This window comes from Balearica regulorum, chromosome 6 (genome assembly GCF_011004875.1).
Source record: "Balearica regulorum gibbericeps isolate bBalReg1 chromosome 6, bBalReg1.pri, whole genome shotgun sequence".
Classification (NCBI taxonomy): Eukaryota; Metazoa; Chordata; class Aves; order Gruiformes; family Gruidae; genus Balearica; species Balearica regulorum.
The window spans coordinates 8,892,107-8,913,647 of record NC_046189.1 but is presented as its reverse complement, the minus strand read 5'-3'; the positions used below and the strand labels follow the sequence as shown (position 1 = coordinate 8,913,647).

General features: G+C 37.5%; 1 protein-coding gene across 8 annotated transcripts in view; it reads right to left on the bottom strand.

The window, feature by feature from the left end:
• The window catches only part of PMS1 (PMS1 homolog 1, mismatch repair system component), a 47,609-nt gene that overhangs the window by 1,318 nt on the left and 24,750 nt on the right, over positions 1-21,541 (bottom strand). For 7 of the 8 annotated variants that reach the window (XM_075756156.1, XM_075756154.1, XM_075756155.1 and 4 more), the window contains 6 exons: positions 20,783-20,905; positions 18,699-18,842; positions 16,492-17,387; positions 10,905-11,360; positions 10,230-10,360; positions 1,798-1,958 (listed from right to left, as the gene is read on the bottom strand). In XM_075756156.1, the coding sequence (XP_075612271.1) occupies positions 1,798-1,958; positions 10,230-10,360; positions 10,905-11,360; positions 16,492-17,387; positions 18,699-18,842; positions 20,783-20,905 (1,911 nt within the window). Of the gene's footprint in view, positions 1-789; positions 1,086-1,797; positions 1,959-10,229; positions 10,361-10,904; positions 11,361-16,491; positions 17,388-18,698; positions 18,843-20,782; positions 20,906-21,541 lie in introns of those variants that run through there. The other variant, XM_075756160.1, reaches the window with a different exon arrangement.

Here is a 21,541-nt window from a genome sequence, read left to right as displayed (position 1 = left end):
CAATTCTGAACATGACAGTCAATGGTGTTTCCAGTGTTTACCACCCAGAATGGTGAAATAACTCAGTGTTTATTCTTCTATTTTTTAATGACAGCAAACCATACACTTCCTAGTTAGTATGTATTTTCCAGCTGCTACTGTTACTGCTGCACATGCATCTTCTTTCTTACAGAATCAACATTGCTCTTAAAAAGTCTTCCTTTGATAATCTCTTGATACATACTTTTATATGTATGTGTGCGTGTATATCTATATCTATCTGTATATAGACATATACACACGTTTGTGTGTGTGCACATCTCTATATATAAACCAACTCCATCCCACTCAATCTGGATGATGGGTATTTTTAAGTAGAGGAAATAAAGCTTCCACCTCCAAACCAAGTTACAAACCGTTCCTGTCTCAACACTGAACTCATCCCTTCTTTAAGCTTCTTTCATGAGTGCATGAGAATGGTTCAGAAGTACACAACAGAATCACCGGCTCCCAAGGCAGCTGTAAACTTCCTGCCCCCAAAAAAGACAGGGAAAGATTTGTATAATAGATGTTTAAATGATAAAACACATATTCTGTGTAAATGCCCTGGTCCCATTTTGAAGCAACCCAATTCAGAAAAGCATGTTAGCAAACGCTGAAGTAAGAAGAGACTTAACATATATTTTGGTAACCTTTTCGAACAGAGATCTTAACTGGGATTGAGGACAGCATTAGTGAAACATCTAGACAAGAATCGATAGAAAACTACTACTGTTAGTTACTCCAGCTTTAACTAGTACCACATATATTAGTTGCACCTGAAACTTCACGCCCATTATTGTCTCTGGATGGACGATTTTATCTATTTGTATATCAGATATTAACAAGAGTCATTCCTGTTCCAACCGTTGCATAACTACTTCTGTAAGAAAACAGATTAAAGATTCTTTTACTCAAGTACTGTATTTCTGGCAATTAATAAAGCTGGCTGCATGTGAAGAACACATGGTTTCCTCCCTGTCAGCGCACTGCAGAACTTAAGTCACTATTGCATTGAACAGAGTGGACTCACAGGACTGTTGGTTGTCAGCATGTGCTTCCTTTAACTGTAGAAGTTATTGGTGTTAACTAAATAGAAGCATTTGCAGAGGCATATGGGGTACACCGTATGTTAGACTTCATTTTTTACTTCAATATCTTAATTGCAGTGACAGCTTGCTTTTCTGGCAAAAAAAGTTTCCATTTGTCTCTCTCTACCCTTTCTTTGAATGAATCATAGGAATTTTTCTTCTTCAAGTGGAAATGGTGCACTTTCTGATTTTCACGACGTACGTCACTGAGGTTTACGTGAGAATTACGCTTCAATTAGCGCCTACTTTTCATAAACTATTACCTTAAATAATTTTATAACTTCTTCATAGATTTATTTATAAAGGAGTTAAATCTTGATGACTGTTCTGGATTCAACTGCCTTCTAGACTTTGTAAAGCAATATTGTGGCAGTGCTGTATTCTAATGTGGAGAAATGCTTTTCTCGTCTGAAAGCTGCCTATGTAGAAATACTGTGAACATCAGCTTTCAGCATGTATTATATCACATTGGATGACTGGGTTTGGGTATGTCTGATGGAAATATTTTGCCAAGCAGTGCAGAATCCATACACCTCAGAGAGGATATGGCATTCTCTTTTTCAAAGGTAACTTCTGTTTAGAACAGAACTACATTAATTAAAACAAAGCTGAAAAAACATTTTCAAGCTGTTTAAGGATTTATTATAAGCTTAGCTGGCCAATAGTTAAAAGCAAACTTCTGTCTTACCTCCAAGTAATTTATCACTTTGAGAGGCCTACATTCATATACTTCCTTTGCATTTCCATTAACTACTGCATTCAGAATTTCTTTCAAATCAGAAGTACCATAATATGGCAGACAATTTGCCATCCCTTCTATTTCCAGATAACTTTCTGTAGCTGAAGCACCTGAAAATACAAAAACAAATAGTAATTTCTACACTGCTTTGACTTCTATTCTGGAGCAATTCAGAGAAAATTAAACTCATGTAAAAATTACTTAGTACATTAGTCTCACAAATTCAATGCAATTAGAAAACTTTTTTTGCTCCTCCCTTGGAGTGAAAAGCATGTATTTGTTCAATGTTTCATTATGATGATGTGTGCCTATTCACATCACAAATAGCTTAGCTTATTTTAATTCAAATTCTAGCTGGCACTGTTTAAATGCCTAAAACATTATGCAGCATTCCCAGTCTTGAGCATAGCTTTAATTAAAGCTTCTATGGCTTTAATTAAACATATATGAAATTAAAGTAGAAGCTACTAATAAAATACAAATTAGTTTTAAAAAAATTAAAACTGACTTGTTGGCACTATTTCCTCTGTAATTGGTTTAAACCTCTGTAGAGTTCAAGTCTTATCGTAACGAATTCAGCTTCTAGTGAAATAAAAAGCAGGGTTTTTTCCCCTACCACAGCAGAGGAAGAACTCAAGCCCATATAACTAAAGGCTCTGTGACAGACTTCGTACTATCTGCAGTTACCAATCTGAATAGGAATGATGAATAAAACACTTCAACAACCTTCCCAACAAAATATCTATTCAATCTTTGAGATGTAAGAGATTTCACTTCTAATTCACACTACTTGCAAAAAAAAAAAATAATTAATGAAATTGCTACTGTACAGCTAGCTTTTCTTTCACTCCCAGTCAGAAGCAAGTTCTCTAGGGGTCAGGCTCACATATCCTCATGCAGTCCTTCGGAGCTCCTCTCATTCACGTTGGGTGCACAGAAATCTCACCCCAACCCACATGGCTACCTTCTCTTTTCCTCCACTACAAGTCTAAGAAGTAAAGAGCTTCACAGGGGGAGCATGGAAGAATACAGTTCACAATGAAAAAAACCCACTCTTGTGTAATAGCCCCAGGCAGGATAAATTACATTCAGACTGGGTCACAAATGGTTTTTGCAAAGTCAAAAAAGTAGATTATGACAAAGCGGGTTAAACTAACAAACTGTGATAAGGGATCATTCATGTTCCTAATCCAAACAACGTGAAAGATTTCCTAAGTCAGAGAAAACATACATGCAATATAAGTCACCGCAATGTACTTTCATTAGCTAGTAGAATGAGAATGTTATCCATGACCAGGCACTGTTTATTTGACAGTCATTAAATAAGAGCATAGATGAACAGGAGGACTGTGCAAGGTTGAATTTTTTTCTAAATATGGGTGTGTCACCAGGTAAATAATGCTGTTGGGCTTTTTTAAGCTTCATGGCAAGAGACACTTTTACCAGAGTGGGAATTTGATATAGGGAACAAACGCCCCAGGTCCCCCAAAAATAAATCACGTAACCTCCTTCCAGTTACATATTTAACACTGCTTTAAATTTGAAATTTTATTTCCTTTTTCACCCAGCATTGTCTTCCTTCTCTTTTTCAAGCTGTCTTTCCCTAATCGTGGCCAACAAAAACAGACATATTTTTTACGTACTGCTGTAAGCCTGTGATCAGATTCAGCTTAAAGCAAAATGTTAAACTATCTGAAAGTTCTCCAGTTATTAAAGGTCAGATAAGATGACATACTATGCCAGTATTTCTCCATGGGAAAGACTGCCAGTAAGAGACAGGAGCAAAAGATAAAGTCTGTTTTTAATCTCCTTCAGTTCTTTTCGGTTTTATCCCAATTTTGCTTTAATGAAAGACTAGATTTGAGTAACTGTTCCGGACCATTTGATTATGCTGCTTTCTCTCTAAAATGAGAATGCAGTCTATTTGACAAGCTTTCAATAATCACCTCGCTATACGCTACCAAAGACAGGACAGAAAATGTTCTTAAGTTTCAAGCGTTAAGATTTTCAGTTTAAAAACTTGCATTTCCAGTGCTGCTGCTTAAAATTTCATGACAATGAGGTTCTAGATTTGCAAAACTTTTTTTAATTGCAAATCCACTAAACCAATCTTATGCGCTTGCTAATGCTCAATACTCTTCAGTTTAATTTTACTGTCCGCACATTTTGACAGTCAGATTTGACTTCGCCATACTGCTCATTAATTTGAAAGTCAAAGGGAGCTTTTAAGAGTCAAACATAAGAACAAACAATACAAATCCTGGCTAAGAGAAGTTTTCTTCTTTGGTATTTCTGTTTGTGTGTCATTCTCCTTTTCTGCTTACATGCTTCCGACAGAAAAGTCGCCCACTGCATGCTGATTAACATATGCCTACCTGCAAGTCTGCAGGAATTCCGATATTGGCAACACTTGATGATATAAGCAGACATCCGGGCCTCAGTGCACTTGTAAATTTTTGACAAATGCACGTTAAGATTTTGGAGTAGTCAAACAGCAGTCTTCAAGCAGTTTCCATGGTAGTTTCTATGAAATGCTTTGCAACTTCCAAGGAAAATATTTCCGTGAACAAATAAACTAGCTTTCAATTGACTAAAAATGTGGCTTTCTCATTGCTACAAATTTCCCCTTTCTCCTTCCAAACAAAGCATTCACAATCATCTTTGGATAATTCCTTCTTGATGGCCAGGAAAAACTGTTCTCTTCCAGCTGCCACCTAGATTAGGTGACACTATAAGACCATCTATCTTCCAGTCTATGGTCAAAATTAAACGAAGTAACAGCATGATTTTCCACTGGTTGGTTACAGGAACTGAGGCAGCTTTTATTACCAAGGAAGGTGGGTTATTTACCTATTACTGCTCTTTGAGGCCTTATAAGCACATTCTTCATATATACATATGTTGGGTACACATAGCCATAGGCAGACAATTCTACCCTAAAAGCCTGCCTTGGAGTATGGCCCACGGCCCATGATTGTTACAAAAACAGGTAAGATGTGTTCCTTACTCTCAGTTCCTTTCCAGTCAAGAATTCACATCTCTCTCTTGGACTTTCACAGAGGGAAACAGACAGATGTGGAGGCACACATAACAAACACATCTTAAGACGACCTGGACGGAAAGTAATCCATCTTACTTCTTGAAATGCTTCTCTGTATGCAGGGGTCATTGCAAGTTATACCCAGCAAACAAATGCCTGACAGATCCCAGAATACTGAGTTAAGTAAAAGCAAACAGACTGCTCTCCCAAAGGTAGCATCACTTGAAGCCTCAGTAAGGCCAGAACATGAGGGGGCGGGAGGGCAGTGGAAGACTGACTGGAGCTCAGCGTCACAGCTTTGCAAATCACAACAACTGGCACGTTCCACAAAGAAACCATTGATTTTGCCTAACTGACATACTTACAGCAAGAAGCTTTTTCTGAGCTATTTCACAACATGTTTTTCACTGTCAGCTATCCAGAGAAAAATCTGGTTGAAAACTCCTTAGACTGCTGAGCAGTCAATAGAAAGAGAAACAAGGAGACATTACAAAAGATCTCAGTCTACCAAAACAAGAAGACAGGGCACGTCCATGATCTAGGATACTTGGAACAACTTTGGCTGAAATCAGAGACTTTGAACAATATGGAAGAAAGGTAAATTACATTCCTGTCTTAGAACAAGAGAGCGTTCAAAGGACAGACTTATCCTCAAATGAAACAATAGGCAATTAAGGACTGAAATTCTTGCACTCTTGTAAAAATAACTATCCAAAGACTGCATTTGTGAAAAAAAGGAAAACGTTGCGAGAAGTACACTTTTGCCACCAAAATGACAGAGTAAGAATGAAACTCCATGTGGAGCTGAGTCCTTGATAGGAAGAAAAGGCCTAATTAGACCTTTCAAAAACCTCCTAGGAATAGTCTAAGAAAAACATCTTGGAAATATAAGGCTGACATAATTGAAAATGTAACCATTTAAACAAATCTAATAAATCAAAAGTTGATAGCTTTCTGATATTAAGAAAGATTAACAGACCATCTCTGGAAAAAACCTACAAAAAACCCCAACGACAAACCAGCCCAATTCTAACTCCAAGAGCAGTTCAACATTCCAACTCTAAGATGGCAGGAGCTGCCCATGTGCAGAGGCAGATGATCTGGTAATAAGGGCAGAACACACAAAATTCTGAAATTAAAACTGCCTCACCACTGATCAACTAACAGTATTGGCAACGCTCAAGCTGAGGTCAAGTATATCAGTCTTGCTGTCCGTGGGATCAGAAATGCATCAGAATCAGCAGAACGGGCTCCTCAGTCAGAAAGAAAAGCGTCTGCAACTAAGCAAGTGGACCACAAGAGGGAGGAGAATGAGAAGGGGAACAAAATGGTATTACTGTACAGATGTTGTTTAGCACCTGCCAAAACAAAGAGAACAGAAGACATGACTTAGGATAAGTATCATAATTTCCAACTGAATACTGGGAACACAGCCCAGTCTTCCAGAAACAGGTAAATTTCTGCCTGGTTGTGCATCTGGTGTCACACGGTGCCATGGGGTTCAGAGTGACGCATGTCCGTGTTATGCCTGTGAGAAAGACTCCTGGTAGGTTATTAGAGTAACTGAAGTTCAGAACCACCCCACTAGCTAAAAGGCTTTGGCCATTAAAGAGTATGGTTGTATTTCTGCAAATTCCAAGCACTGTGAGGGACTAAGATTCAATTTCCAAGTATTAATCCCAAGACCTGCCAAATTCAGTGAAAGACTAATGAATTATTTTTTTTAATCCTATGAGAGAAGTTGTCCCCTACAGACAAGCCATCTGAAAAAGGAAAACCCAATACTATGTAGGGTTTTTTCTTTTTTTCAAGTAAGAAACTATCAGAATCAAAATCTTTATAAAAAGTTCCTTGGTGCTGTAAGTTGCCAAAAGGCAGGAATTTAAATTGCAAAGAAGCATCTTTAACAAAGACCAGTTGAGATGCAAGCCCAATGCAACAAGGGAATTACCAAAGTCACCTTCCAAATTGAGGCAAGAGTTCAGATTTTTTTGTTATTACAGAGTCAGTCCTGTAAAACACTCCAAACACCAAGAGGAAATGAGGAATGAATCTATCGTCCTGTATTAAAGTCATTACACTCACCTAGGAAACACTCCTATTGAGGTGCTCAATACAAAAGCAAGAGATCTTGCGTTCCAAATTAATATCCGGGTATTATGAGTAGACTTAATGTAAGATAATGGGCAGCAATACCCAGGGTCCTTCTCCTTTGGCAGAATGTGTGGAGATTTTAAAAAATAATCAATGCAACCTACTAGACTGACAGTCCTCTTCAGAGATCACCATGGGTCAAGGAAAGCTCTTCTGTGGCCAAAACTGCCAAACATCGAATTGGAGCAGCCAAGTTTCCTTCGTTCTTGTTTTGGAAGGTATCTTAGAGCTACCAATGGCATCACAGACTTATCCACATATATCAACAGAAAGGCTTGTTATTTTGCAAGAAGAAATTACCAGAAATACCACTTTCACATTCAAATTCAAAGCTGAAGAAATGGAACCTTTGCTTGTGACAGAAAAGAGGATATTTCTGTCAGAAAAAAAGAAATTTTCTACCACAGAAAATAAAACTCATAACCCAGGATGAAAAAGGAAGCCATGCACTAGTGGCTATTAATAAGAAATCAACCAGTATTCAGAAAGGGACATCTAGTATGACCATGTCAGGGTTGAAATCCCAAAGGAAAGTACAGACTTTCAAACATACTACAGCGGACCTTGACAGCATGAAAGAGTTGTCAGTTGAGAAACAGCAAATACTAGGACTGACCCAATTCACCCAAAAAGTTGGGAAAAATTAGTTATAAAGGTACATGGACAGAGAATGGGGTTCAGGTGTGCTCCTGTGGAAGCAGCCAAGGTGAAACTCTCCAGCTACTGTGGGTTAAGTGCACATTTGCATTCCAGACACCTCTCTGCAGCAAGCTGGGACTTTAACATGCATGCAAAGTGGAAATCCCGGTCCCAAAAAATTAACAATATAACCTGAAGAAACAAACTTTTCTGAGACAACTTCTAGTTCAACATCTGAATGCCCCTCTTTCAGGCTGCGTCTCTGTTTCAAAAAACCACAAAAATAGACACTGAATTCAGACAGCGAACAAAAAAAAAGCTTCTGTAAGGATAGTGAAGAATGTCTTATGAAATGAACTTATTCTCTCAAAGTTGAGAATTCCTATAGAATACTCAGGTGTGAGACAAATTACTCCTGGTCTGCAGGTCACTTTCTGTAAAGATTGTAAAAGAATCTATAAATTAAAGAACCTCAAACTGCATAGTGAAATTCCCCGATAAGGGCATGTAAGGAGTATTAATAATTAATACCGATGTTTCTAAAAATCAGCTTTAATAAGTATTTGTACAGGATAGTAGCATATTTGTAGAAGACAGCATATTTCATGGATTAGTTTAAGAATAAAAAGAGAGAAAAAGGAGGGACTGATGAAGTATTAAGTAAAAATCCTTGGGCCAGTTGGAAAAAAGGCTGGGAGAAATTCCATTCGTTTGCTGGTACTTCTACCTTCATCTGCAATGGTATGCTCTTGTAATAACAGGCTGTAACTGCTATAATGTCATCAGCAGAAGCTTATAAACATGACTGACAAGCCTCAGATGTTATTAACCTTTCATTCAAGTAGTTAAAATACAAGACTGGGATGAAGAACTGAATTAGATTCCCATTCTTCCTATGGGCTAGCCGTATGGTACTGATCAAGTCCACGACCACGGTGTGTCAACCTGTATAGTGCATATAAAGCACTTTTACTTTCATTAACTGTAAACTAAATGAGAACAGTTTCCCCACAAGATTTCATTTCCTTAATTTTACATACTTAGGAACACAGGATTGGAAGATGGTTACTACTTCCTGGTTACTGTGTTGAGTCCCTTGCTGTTATATTGTACAATTCTGCTCTTAAACTAGTCAAGCTGTCTTAAAACTAGCTTCCCATCTCCAGCACCACAAGACTGGTCAATCACTCTCTTCCACTGTTGCCTAGAAACTGTCTTCAAGTTTTCATATTCAATTTATTCGCATCCAGTTTACATTAATTAGATTGAGCAAACTTAGGATATCAGGAGGTGAAAAAAAAAAAAAGGTATGTGAACAAAAAGGCTAAGCAACAATTCCTTTCTCACATATTTGTCTAGAGACATATCATAGACCTCTTCAGCTTTTGATTCACTAGACTGAATAAACCTTTTAAGAGCTCTTACAATATGCACTTTATTTCCCTAATCATTCAATCTGAGATTATCACCACAAACATATCTTCTACAAAGTTTTTGCTATTTATCTAGGGATTTAGCTAGTCGGGAAGAAGTTCCCTTGGTTTTGCTGTGGATGATTCAGTAAAGAAAACAGTTTAGGCTCTGTTCTTCCCAAAAGCCAGCCTCTGAGTGAAAGAGTTGCTCTACATCCCTTTTTTGTACCTACCCTTAAAAGATCCCATATGTTACAGTAGATCTGTCATCACCGTACATATGTGGGGATCTGTAACACACGAAGCTATAGCATTTCTAACAGCTCTTATAGCGAATCTTTTCTCTGAGCTGTCAGCTAGGTACTACCCCCAAAGACGTTTGCTTTTCTTGGAATTCTGCTAGAGAAATCCTGGCCTGCAGAACAGACCCTGAGCGGGTTGCCCCTGCATTTCCAACAGCATCCCTATAAATCATTCTTCAGAAAAATGTATAAACATTTGATCTCCCTTGCTGAAGGTGAAAGGATCTTATATGAAACAGATTTATTCTGTGATCAATGTAGAGACGTTGAAGAGCAGGCTGTCTCAAAAGTTCAGATCAAACTCTATCAAAAGGTGTGATGGTCATCCTGTCACCTCCTCTTTACTGGCCCCTTTGGGCTCTGTGTTACAACCCTGATACAAAAGTAAGTCAATAACCAGATCCAGCTCCTTACTGGACCTCCTCAACTGCTCAACAGCAGAGGAGTCTTCAGCTAAAGCATGTACTCACAGAAGCTTCTGCAAGTAAGTATCACCTTGGAAGCTGCCAAGACTAAGGAAGTCTCATCAGTTTAATCTAAATTCAGTCAGAATGGCAATTAAGGACATCAACATCCATTATTTTGAGAAAAGAAGAAAAAAATGAAAGTTAGGAAAATGTGAATTTCAGAGCACTCTTTGAAATACTATGAAAGTTTTCTGTTCAGCTATCAGTTTCCTTTACTCTGTGTTCCATGTAGAAGATTACGCAGGATGTTAGTGCTTTAAATGATAAAGTGATGTAGAATAACGTGATCTACATTAATAATCATTTAAATCATTAAATCAGAAGAAACAAGATCCAATATAACTAAAAGATTTTAAAACCATCATACCTTCTATCACTTTTATCTGGAATCCATTTGCTACAAGCCTTGGGTCTGTCAAATAACCCGATCCACTGAAACTCTGGTAATCCTTCTCCATTTTATGGAGAGCAGCCATATACTGAGATCCACCAAGAACACTGGAAAAAAAAAATATCCCCAGAGGGTCAGAAAGCCAAAATCCTTAATTTGAAAATTAAAACTGAGAAAAATAGCAAAAAAAAGTAGTTAAGTGATGAAAAGGGATCAAGAATTTTAAAAGTATTCTGAAAAAATAATTTGTTTAAAGAAACAAAATAGCAACTGTTACATATCTTAAAGAGTGACCAACTTTAGGCATAATAATAATAATTACATAATCCACGGGGGAAGGTTAGCTAGAGTGAACTTGTGAAAACGTGGAGCATTTAATTTTCCTGTAGGGGAAGAAATTTGTCTTCACTGCATTACCAATGAAACTGGTCAAAATTCACACTTATTTCAACTGGAGTATGACCAGGCCTGCTCATTACTGTAAGGTAGAAGTACACAAAACAAAAATCTGTTCTTACACATAAACAAATGCACCCCAAAAAAACCCCAATACCCCAGAATTAGCAAACAGGGCCTTACTAGAGTTTTCTGTAAATTGTTATCGAATGATACTTGAAATAACGTTGAAAGTTTTATTCAATTGTACTATACCTGTCTGTTAACACAATTGGCTTGTCCAGTCTCTCTACTGGAAGCTTATGATTCATCAGTAATCTTTTATGGAGCAGGGCTTCTTCCAATCTATATGGATTCAGCAACATTAACTTTTTTTCAGTAGCAAATATCCAGACATCAGGAAAACTCTGACGATGGATCTGGAAAAGCTCATGTTCATCTGAATAATTTTTCTCACGTCTCTGAAGGTGGCGTCTACAGGAACTCAGAGAAAAAGGCACTGTCACAATTTTCGCAGGCTCTTGAGGTTTCCACTTCTTTTCAATTTGAACATGAAGTATCTTGTCAAGCTTCTGCTGGCCAGGCGGGGAATTCTTGAGCTTGGGTTTCTTTTTTTCTGCCTCCTTCGTTGGTTGGTGCGCTGCCTGTCCCATAGCTTTCTTGACCTCTCTGTCATACCGTTCCAGGTCTTTAGCAGCTTTTAGTTCATAACTTAAGAGAAAACAAATCAATAGCATAATCAGATAAAAAAACCCTTAAACCCTAACTCCTGACATAGTAAAACAAAAGGCAAAGTAACCATTCCAACAGACAAGAACATCTCCCATGGTTCACTCAAGTAGCCACATCAATAAGCTTTCCACTACAACGGAGGTGGAAGGACATCAGGGGCTGCGCCCCTATTACATTACCCTGTGAAGATGATAAGTTGGAAATTTTCCTTCATCGTGACAATCAGCAAAACCTGAATTACTGAAGGGGGAGGAGTAGATTGCAGCATACAAAAAGCTACAGCAGGTTCCTTTTGACCTCAGTCCCAAAGACTATGGTTAACTCTAATTCACAATCAGATCAGATAGACAGTTTTGGAGTTTTGTCCCAGGCACATCCAGCCCAATTCATAAAGTCACTTAAGCTTCTAGAGCTCTACAGACTTCAAGGGGAGTCCGTGCAGTTAGGTAAGAGTTTGGAACCTAACTTTATATTAAATAAAATCTGAGGCTTATGAAGAAGTACATTTGACTTCAAATGGCCTAAACTTAACCACAAATAAAAAGCATGAGAATACAACACAGATATGATTATCACAGAATTCTGTAACTAATAAATTTACCGATTTTTTAAGAAGTACTCAATAATGAGCTACTCCTAGATGCTGAAAAGTTAAAACATGACTACATACTAAAGCTCTACAACCTGAATGGATTCTTCAATTCTTAATGACTTTGCAAATGCCAGGAAGACAGCTAAACTTTTATAGATGCCAGGTTTATACTTGCCTAGTACATACAAATCTCACTTTTTTGAAGGCCAAAGGAGTGATTTGCTGAATTCTCTCTTTTTACCCTTATTTGATATTCTGAATTCTAGCAGGTAATTCAAACCAGTCCAACCTTTAATAAAAGAAGTAGTACTATCATATGTAAGTATTGGAAATAACTATTTTAGCTGGTCATCTTTATTTATTGCTACTTGCTGGAACAGTTTGATTCAATTATGTGTATGCATGCTGGAAAATTAAGGTCAACAAAAGGGTCACCATTTGCAATTAATTATGATGTGCTAGCATTCACATATGGTACCAATATTTAGTTAACTAAAAAAGTCAGCTTAAGTAGTTTCTTGCAATAAATCATGTCCTAGAAAATATGGAGTAAACGTTAAGATAAAAAACATCTGCTCCTTTTAAAATGAATGGATGAAATCACTTGAACAGAAATTTTTTTATCCCAAATACATTTATAGCTTTGACCAGATCAATAAATACTTTGTTTTGAATAGACCCAATTGTAATGCAGGAGAATATTAAGCTATAAGAGAATTGAGCTTTCAGTGATACACTGATAATCCAAAACAAAAGCACTTCCGAAGTAAGCCCAACTTGCCTGTCACTATAGGCTACCAGAAAAATTCTAGCCTTGCTAGCTTTGATTGTGAGGGTTTTGCAAATTCATATGCATCACTATCAGTGATTTGTGCAGAATCAAAGAAAACAGCAGGTTTGCAAACTACAAGGGAACACCTTTGCCTTTCCAGAAATCCTTCCACAGAGACAAGTATCATCAAGAAGTGCTGTAAGAACAGTTTGTTCTTTGCATTGTGAATTCAGGATTCTTTCCTCAAGTTACAAAACCTAAAGCCAAGGTAATTTGCAAAACTGGGTGTAAAGAGGGAAGTGGAAGACTAGAATGAAACCTAATTTCAAAGGCAGCTTTGGTTTAACTAGAAAAATGGATCCCATGACTTATCACTTTCCCCTTGCTTCTTAAACCCAAATGAAATATTTAGCACATACAAAAATCTTTCAATGTAAGCTCTCTCATACCTCATAAAACAAGTGAGACTGAATTTGACTATTTGGAGTGAACTCTGACTGGAGACTGCCACTTGTGTAGATTCATACATTTCAGAATAGAGAGGCATCCCATTCTGAATGCAATACCTCTCAGCATCAGCCTCTTCACATAATGAAACCAAATCAACTCAAATTATCATTTCCTTCCTTTGTGAAAAATAAAAAAAAGCTTTTAATTGCTCATATCAGCTTTTCACAGTCGTCTTCTGAAATGCATAGGTTTCAACTACTAGCACTGTTTCCTAGGAATCGAGAATATGGACCTATGTTATGACTAAACAGATGCTGGGTACAAGCAACAGACCAATTATTAATACCATTATTCATGATTAATATCTGGCAGTAGCTGAGTGGAGCTGGCTAGAGACACAATGGATGGTAAATGACCAGATGGTACCACCAAATTACCCCCATCCCAAGGAAAGAGAACATGTTAACTAAAAAGTTAAAATACAGTAAGCAAGAATTTTTATGGAATTGCTAAGCAAGCATATTTGCCCCAATGTAAAAGAGTTGCAAATCATGCATACACAGGCACACATGAGCCATGAGATGCATGGAAAGTTTACCAGGCAATAAAAAGCTACCACACACGAGCTAGTTAATACCAGCCACTAATGACTGTCTATGTGCACACCCTCACCTGTCAACAGACAGCAAAGGCCACGCTACCTGAAATGATGTTTCTCCCAAGGTACAGATATACTCATAAAGAATTACTGTAGAGCACTGACAAGGTAATTTGTTAGCCCCATGATAATGTGTGCATGGCTCTGAACCTTTCCTACACCTTCAGGATAACTTCTGCTGCCACTGTCATGGCACTTGCAGGGATTTCTCCTGCTCCCACCTGAGCATGATACACAAGAAACATTAAGGCCAGAAACACAGGCAAGCTGTATTAAGTAAGAGCAGAGTGAGGGCAAGAAATTAAATCCTGGCTTTGCAAAGCAGGGAGATATACGATGCTGCCAACATGGACATGCATGGAAGCTTTCCTCTTCTATTATAACCTAAAGACCATAACATTTTACATTCCGGTTGAGTAATAAATGCTGGCTTGTTTTGAAAAGGCTATCCTATGTCACTATGAGACATATGTTGGTTGTACTGCTCCCAAAAGGGATTTAAACTCATTTAGACCTGCTGGAGAAGCCACAGAGAGAAACAGAGATGCTGAAGCCAAGCACATCCATTGCGTCACTATCACAGAAGGATGGAGGTCTAGAGCCCAGGAAAAGCGGTGTCTGGCCAGAAAGGTTGCATCAAGTTGGAGGTATAGAGTGCTCACTAGAACTGAGGCACTTTGGCTGCCCTGTTGTGTATACACATTTGTTGTTACCTCTAGGTGGCCCAATTTATCCAGAGTATCTGGTAGGCAAGACTTAACGTTCTCTGCCAGACACACAACAGTTCTTCTGGATTGTTGCCTTGGAGGAAAAGATGACTGTGTATTTCTTCCTTTTTGTTATTTTTTGAGGCAATTTTAAAAGATTAAAAGTGGAAAAAAGGTACGCCAAAGCTGAAATGTATGGATACAACTAGTGGCAAATTTTTCAGTCACTTCAACATCCACTGGACCATGCTGCGTTCATTCCTACATCTAAGGAAAGCTTCATCACCAGAGAGGTCCCCTTTCTGAACTAATACAAAGCTAATCTGTAGGCACACTCTTAAACATAACAGTTGTACCAGGAAAGCAACCATGAAATCTCAAAAGCTAAAGCAGAGCAAATTAAAATTTTCTGAAACAGCTGGCAGAACCTTTTGTTTCATTTCATTAAAAGCATGAATATAATTGGAGTAGATTTTTACTATTACATTAATCTTTCTGCTAATGCAGAGATGGACAAAACACTTTCTCACATGTATGGTTTTGTGATCATAGCACACTGCTTGCATAGTGAGCTTCAAATTCGATAAACTGGACGCGAGATAAAAGGTTTTACTTAACTCTGATATAGCTGGTATTCTGAACACTGCAGATGTTTTCAAAGAACGTCAAGGAAAAAATAGATATATTAACAGTAATTCAGTAGGTATAGCTTCTCTTTCTTACCATTCTCCTAATCAAATCTCTCATTAAAGTTATGCTGTTTTGGCTAGTATAATTTCCTTTTCAGTGGTCTGTCTTAATTTCCTCCCCTTGCTTCCATAACACAAAGAAAACGCATTTTCACAACACTTCCAGTGAGTTTGATCTTCAGAATCAAAATTTGATTTCCCAAACTTTCTGCTACAAATCACAACACACATGTAAATCATTACATGCAAAACCACTGAAGAACTACTACTATTTTCCTCATTTGTGTGACGCCCTGCAGTGTTTTACATTTTATAAAATTACAAAATGCGTAAGGTTTGGTGTTTCTTTTTTTTTTCCTCCAAAACTGTCTTATAACATCTCAAAATCTGTTATTCTAATTCATCTTTTACCATACCCTAAGTTCCACATAAAGGACAACACGTATCTAATATTTTAGCTAATCCAACCCCTGTTGCAAATTAGGCTAAAATATTTCCCTTACTTGCAGATGGATTTCAAAAACTCAGTGAGAATTCGTTTTAGAAAAATATGTAATTTATCTATTCAGATTGTAATCCAAAAAGAGATTTGCTTTTGAATGAAACAGATTAAAATTCAAACTGTACAATACTCTCTGAACCAGCACTGGAATAGCTATTTAGGGGGGAAAAGAAATTCCTAGTGCCATTTGATTGGGTTTTATAAATACAATTCTGAGGTAGCCTGGGTTGGGATATGTACTAAATTTAGAGGAAAGGAGTTTACCAAATGTTCAAGTACTAAAGCTCCTGAAAAAGAATTCTCACTTTGTAGCAATAAAAAAGAACTGTTGGTTGGAAAAAGCTCTGGAGGAACTATACGGTACCTCGTCCATCATCACGCTGGTTTTCATTGACAGTGCATTGGGACTGACAATATACAGGCAGCCCTTAGAAAACAGGTTTGTAGAATTCAAATAGTACATTTTCTTGCTTATTGTCTCTAAATAACAATTCAGCAAAACTGTTCCTACCTAACGGCTGCATGGCATGGTGGCAAAATGAGAAACTCCAGTCTGCAGCGCATGTATGCACATGGCAAGAGATGGCAACTCAGAATATCGATGCTGGTCTTGAAAAGCCAAAAATCATTTTCTGTTCTATTTTTTCATACATAACTGGGAAGTTACAATTTTTTTAACTCACTACAGGTGACTCACCGGTAACTACCAGATTTAGAAGCAAGACAGCCAGAAAACTTACTTCTTTTTTTCCTCTTCATTCAAATTCTTCCACTGCTCTTCAATTTTCAGCAGGATGTCCTCCATGCTGGACTTTGGATTATCAGCTATCAATTTTGGACGACATTCCTCAGTGAAAAATCCAATTGCAGACTTTGGTTTCTTTATTATTCTACTACTAATTAAGTCATAAGCTGTCACATGTCCAAATTTTTCACTTATCACATTTCTTTTCTTTATGCTTTGATTTGAGACTTGTGGATCGTTGCTTTGTTCACCAGTATGTTCATTTTGCTTATTAATTTTTCCTCCAGCTTCAGGAATCAAAATCTTAACAGGTTCCAGGTTGCCTCCTAGACTATTTTTAAATCCACTTCCCATACTCCAATTATCAGCAGAGATTTCAGGTAAGTCTTTAGGGACTGAGGCTTCCTCATTTTTTTCTACTTCGTCAATATTATCAGAACTCAAAAGATGCTCGTCAGCTTTTTTAGACTTGGGGTCCACAGGAACACTGTTACTTTGAATATCAGTCATATTCTGCCCATTCTGCTCCTTCTCACACAATAAATTTAAGGAACTGTCTGGAAAGGCATCACTCTTAGAAACCTCTTTTTTGTCCAGGCAACTATGTACATTATCACCACAAAACGTCTGATGATTTAAGCAGATCTCTGTGTTTTTTCCTGCTTGACAGTTTTGCACATCACTGCTGAATGAAAGGAATGAAGTATGAGCATGTAGATCATCGTTTCCAGATGGTCTCATTTCATTAACAACCACATCTGTTTGTTCTGTTCTATAAACAAACATGTCTTCTGAGGTAACATCTGTTTTATTACTTTCACCAGGGACTGTAGCAGGTAGTGGCCCATACAGTGATTTCAACACATTTTCAACAGCAAGTAAGACAGATTCCTGGGGAAAGAAAAAAAAAAAAAACCAAAACAGAGAAGCCACACACACAAGCACACCTGAAAATGTAACTGACAGATATTGAGAATATAGAACAATAAGCAAAGGGATCTTATTCAGGGTACTTTTCAGACAAATCTAGACAGATTATTGCATTTCAGTTGTTCACACATGCTCAAAAAGACACTGAACTGGACACCTTTAGCCTCACATATTTTGTGATAGGTGTTCTGCTTCACTGGTTTACTCTGATATCACAAAACTGATTAACTGCTTTCTTTATAATGGGGTACTGACTGCTTAAACCAGTATCAAGTAAAGCTATTCCCACATAATAGAGTTAGAAGCTTAGAGTCAAGATAGATGAACCAACAACATCCCATTTCATGTAAGCGTGTTTGCATAGGTGTTTTTATGGTGCATGCTTCCAAAACGACTTTGCACCAAATGATGGAAATGAAAAAGAAAATAAAGAAAAGAAAACCCAAACAAATCACCAACCCTTTTTCTAATGCCAAAGGAAAGTTTTAAACTAGAACAAGTGTGAGAACACTGTGTTAATTTTCATACAAGTAACACTTAACAGGCAATAGATTTACAAGATTAACACAAACCCAAAAACCTTCAGTGAAGAGGAGGATTAACATACTTGGGTGACTACCTACACTCACTTTGAATAATCACCTTACCTACACGGCCTTCTTAATTTCTGTGGCACTATTTTTCGCATGAAGTGCTAGTAAGTGAAAGTGAGTTTATGGAAATTTATCACTATACAGCCTCTAAAACACGGGCATATATGGCCTAAATTTCAGGTCTTGATAGTATCAACAGGTTATCCTGAAACTTAAGTGATGTCAGCAACACTCTACACACATAATGGCAAAATACTGCTTTGACCAGAAATCGACTCCCCCCCACCTTAATGTATGCGGTGTTTAAAAAAACCAATTACTTGGTATAATTATGAAGTTAAGCATGAGATTTATGTAGGGACACAAATCATAATTCCACTTGGCCTCTCTCACTATAAAGCCATCTGAAAACAAAATGATACATATATATCTGACAGTGTAAAAAATTATCTTTGAAATCAACTAGGAAATTAATTTTGAATGATCCTCCTCTTAGGCTATTCAATACTTTTCAAATAAAACAGTCCTGTGATAAAGGCAAGCTATCATGTAATTAAAAAAAAAAAAAAAAATCAGTGGCACTGTTTACTTTCAAACATTTCAGTAGTTCCAGAAGCCCTTATTATGCTTACGTAAGTAAAAGCTTGACAACTCAAAACCAGATTAAAATCTTAGTTACCTTGTAATGCAGTAAAACTTGAGTTTTATCAGGTGTTAAATTCACATCCACAGCAGAGGCAGGTACAGTAATATTCAAGAAGAAAATAGGATATAAACGAGTACAGTCCTTGTGTGTCACCAGACTGTAGTACTGTCGAATTAACTACAGATTAATTTAATACAGAGATGTCAGTAAAGGCAATAATAGACACAAAGGCACAGAAACAAAATTAGACATTATAAAAATCATAACTGGTTTTTTGTTTTTCTTGTTTTTTTGAAGTTAAAGGAATGCTAAAAAGGTCCTTGTGGGTATATGTGTATGCCGGAATAATCACCAAAAAGGCAATTATTGGGGGTTTCCATGTCTTCACAGATAAATTTAAAAAAAAACAAAACCAAAAACCACCCACAAAACCCAACCACAAAACCAGTTCCAAGACACTAATGGTAGCTACTTTGACCTTCTGAATGAATGTATTGATCACTCTTGGAAGAAAAGATATTTTAAAAGAAAATCTTACAGCATGCAACAACACTGCTGTATTTCAGCCAAACTAAAGTCTGCTTGAAGAAAGCAGCACTTGTACCACAGACCTGTCCTTTTCCCAGAACAGGATTAATTTGTTCCTTTAATTAACTCAATTATAAATTTACAGGTTTTCTCAAACACTGCTTGCCCTTACTATTTTCTCTATAATCCTCCCAAAAAGTCCTCCAACAGACTACAAAATTAGTTAGTTTTTTCAGAATTTTGGTCTCATTAACTGGAAGGATCAAAGATCCTTACATTTCCCTCTCATATCAGGGACTCTTCAACAGACATACATACTAGAGAAAAGAATACATTAATGAGACAAAAAAAGTTGAAAGTGTAAAAAAATTAAGAACTGCTGCAGATTAGATTTTATTTTTGTAATTATTGTTTAAATAACATTAAACTTATTTAAATATTTTCAAGTTATTTTAACCTTAATATTCCCCCAGCCTGTCCTCAGCTGGCACTGAACTGTAGTAATAAGAGGTCCACCAGCACTTCTTCCCCATACACAGCCTGGAGATAAAAGTCAGTCATCTATAGCTTGTTTTCCAAAGCCAACAAAACGTATTCTTACAGATGTATTGTTATCCTTACCTGGCCAAAAAAAACCCTATCAAAAAACTGGGAAGAAAAAAAGGCAGTGGAAGGCTGTCACTTACACTACAACAAGAACAGCTCTAAATGATGGACAATGTGCTTTTCCTTTGTATGACAGTACTCTGAATTCCACCTTAAATCTAGGCCTCTGCGCTCTGGTTAAAAAGCTGCCTCTGTCATGGGATTCAAGCTGAGCTTTGAACTCCTGGAAGAACCAGGCACATCAAGTACTGTGTGGAGATGAATTAGCCTTGTCACTTAGCGTACCAACACACATCAGGGTTTACATCTACAAAGCTTTGCTTGCCAACTGAAAACTACTTCATTGTCTCCACTTTAAAACCTACACATAGACTTTTCTTTTCTGGGGATGGGAAGGATTAGGACAGCAAGGCTGCTCCAAGTGAGGTGCTGCAAGGTTCAGTAGTGTGAGAAACCCAAGAGTATCAGATTCTGCCTACACAATGCCTAGCTGTAGTCAATGCTGGTGCACTATCACTTTCATTTTTATCCAACACATACACAAATTTAAACGTGAAAGTATGCATATTTGGTTGATAAGCCCATAGCAAGAAATGGACAAAAATCAAAGCTTTATTTTCAGAAGAATTCTCTTACAAGAAACAACATAAAGTTCCCTCTTGGAAAACTGCACAGGTGTATTTCTACAAGCTAATAAAAAGAATCAACTATTCTGGTCTCTCGCATAGAGTATCTGAAATTATACTTTTTTAAACAGCCATAAACATAACCTCCAGCTCAGTGGTTGAAAGTGACTGCGGCAAATAGAACTGAGACACCACGAGCATCAGACTTCTGGAAGAGGTTTCTGTTGTAAATGCTAGTATCTTCACCTGTAATACGCTAGTTATGTTATGTGGGAAAAGGTTGTAGATTGCGTAAGTGTCTCTGTCCTCAAAGAAGTCACGTTTCTATTCCTTGAATAAAAAGCCAGAGAATGTTACCTTCAGTATTTCCTTCTGATGAACCGGACGATTATTTATAAAAATGAAACTCCTTTCTGCACTTGAAAGGCTTGTCAAAGAACTGTTTGATTCAGCTTTTGGGAGAAATCCAGAAAGATTTATCTGTAATGATAAAACAAATACAGGACAAAAGCCTTTTAAAGATAACCCCAAAAAGGTTTTGAGGCGAGACACTCAAATGAAATTGTACAGGAGTCCAAGTCAAACACAGACATTGCTTCTTGAAAGTTATGATACAAAAACATAAAAGCACTTTGGAAATACAAGAGGTTGAGAAAAATGGGTTTGTATCTATTTTCCTTGATCAATTTATTGAGAAATTTCCCATTTGGACTGCCAGCTGCACCAGGTTGCTGTCTGCAGCTGAGGGCTGTGGAGAACGACACCAGCCAGCTTTAGGCTTGCTGATTGTAGGGTTGCCAACTTAACCCCTGCACAAGCTAAAGGCACACGCTGCTGCCCATCCTGGTGAAGGCAGTAGTGAATTACCCCTACGGGGAAAGCCCAAAACGTACAATCCCTCCCTTTCCACACGCAGGGCACCTTAAATAGCCTGTCATAGGGCATTTATTCAGGGCACCTAAATTTACCTACACCACCTGTATCCAAATCATCTGACTCTCAAGAGTGCTGAGCACCCACAATTCACAGATCACAGCAGAACCTGTGAGCACACAGCACTGCCAAGGGGCCTTGGAAAGAGCGAGGACACAACTCGAGTACCTAACATTAACTCCA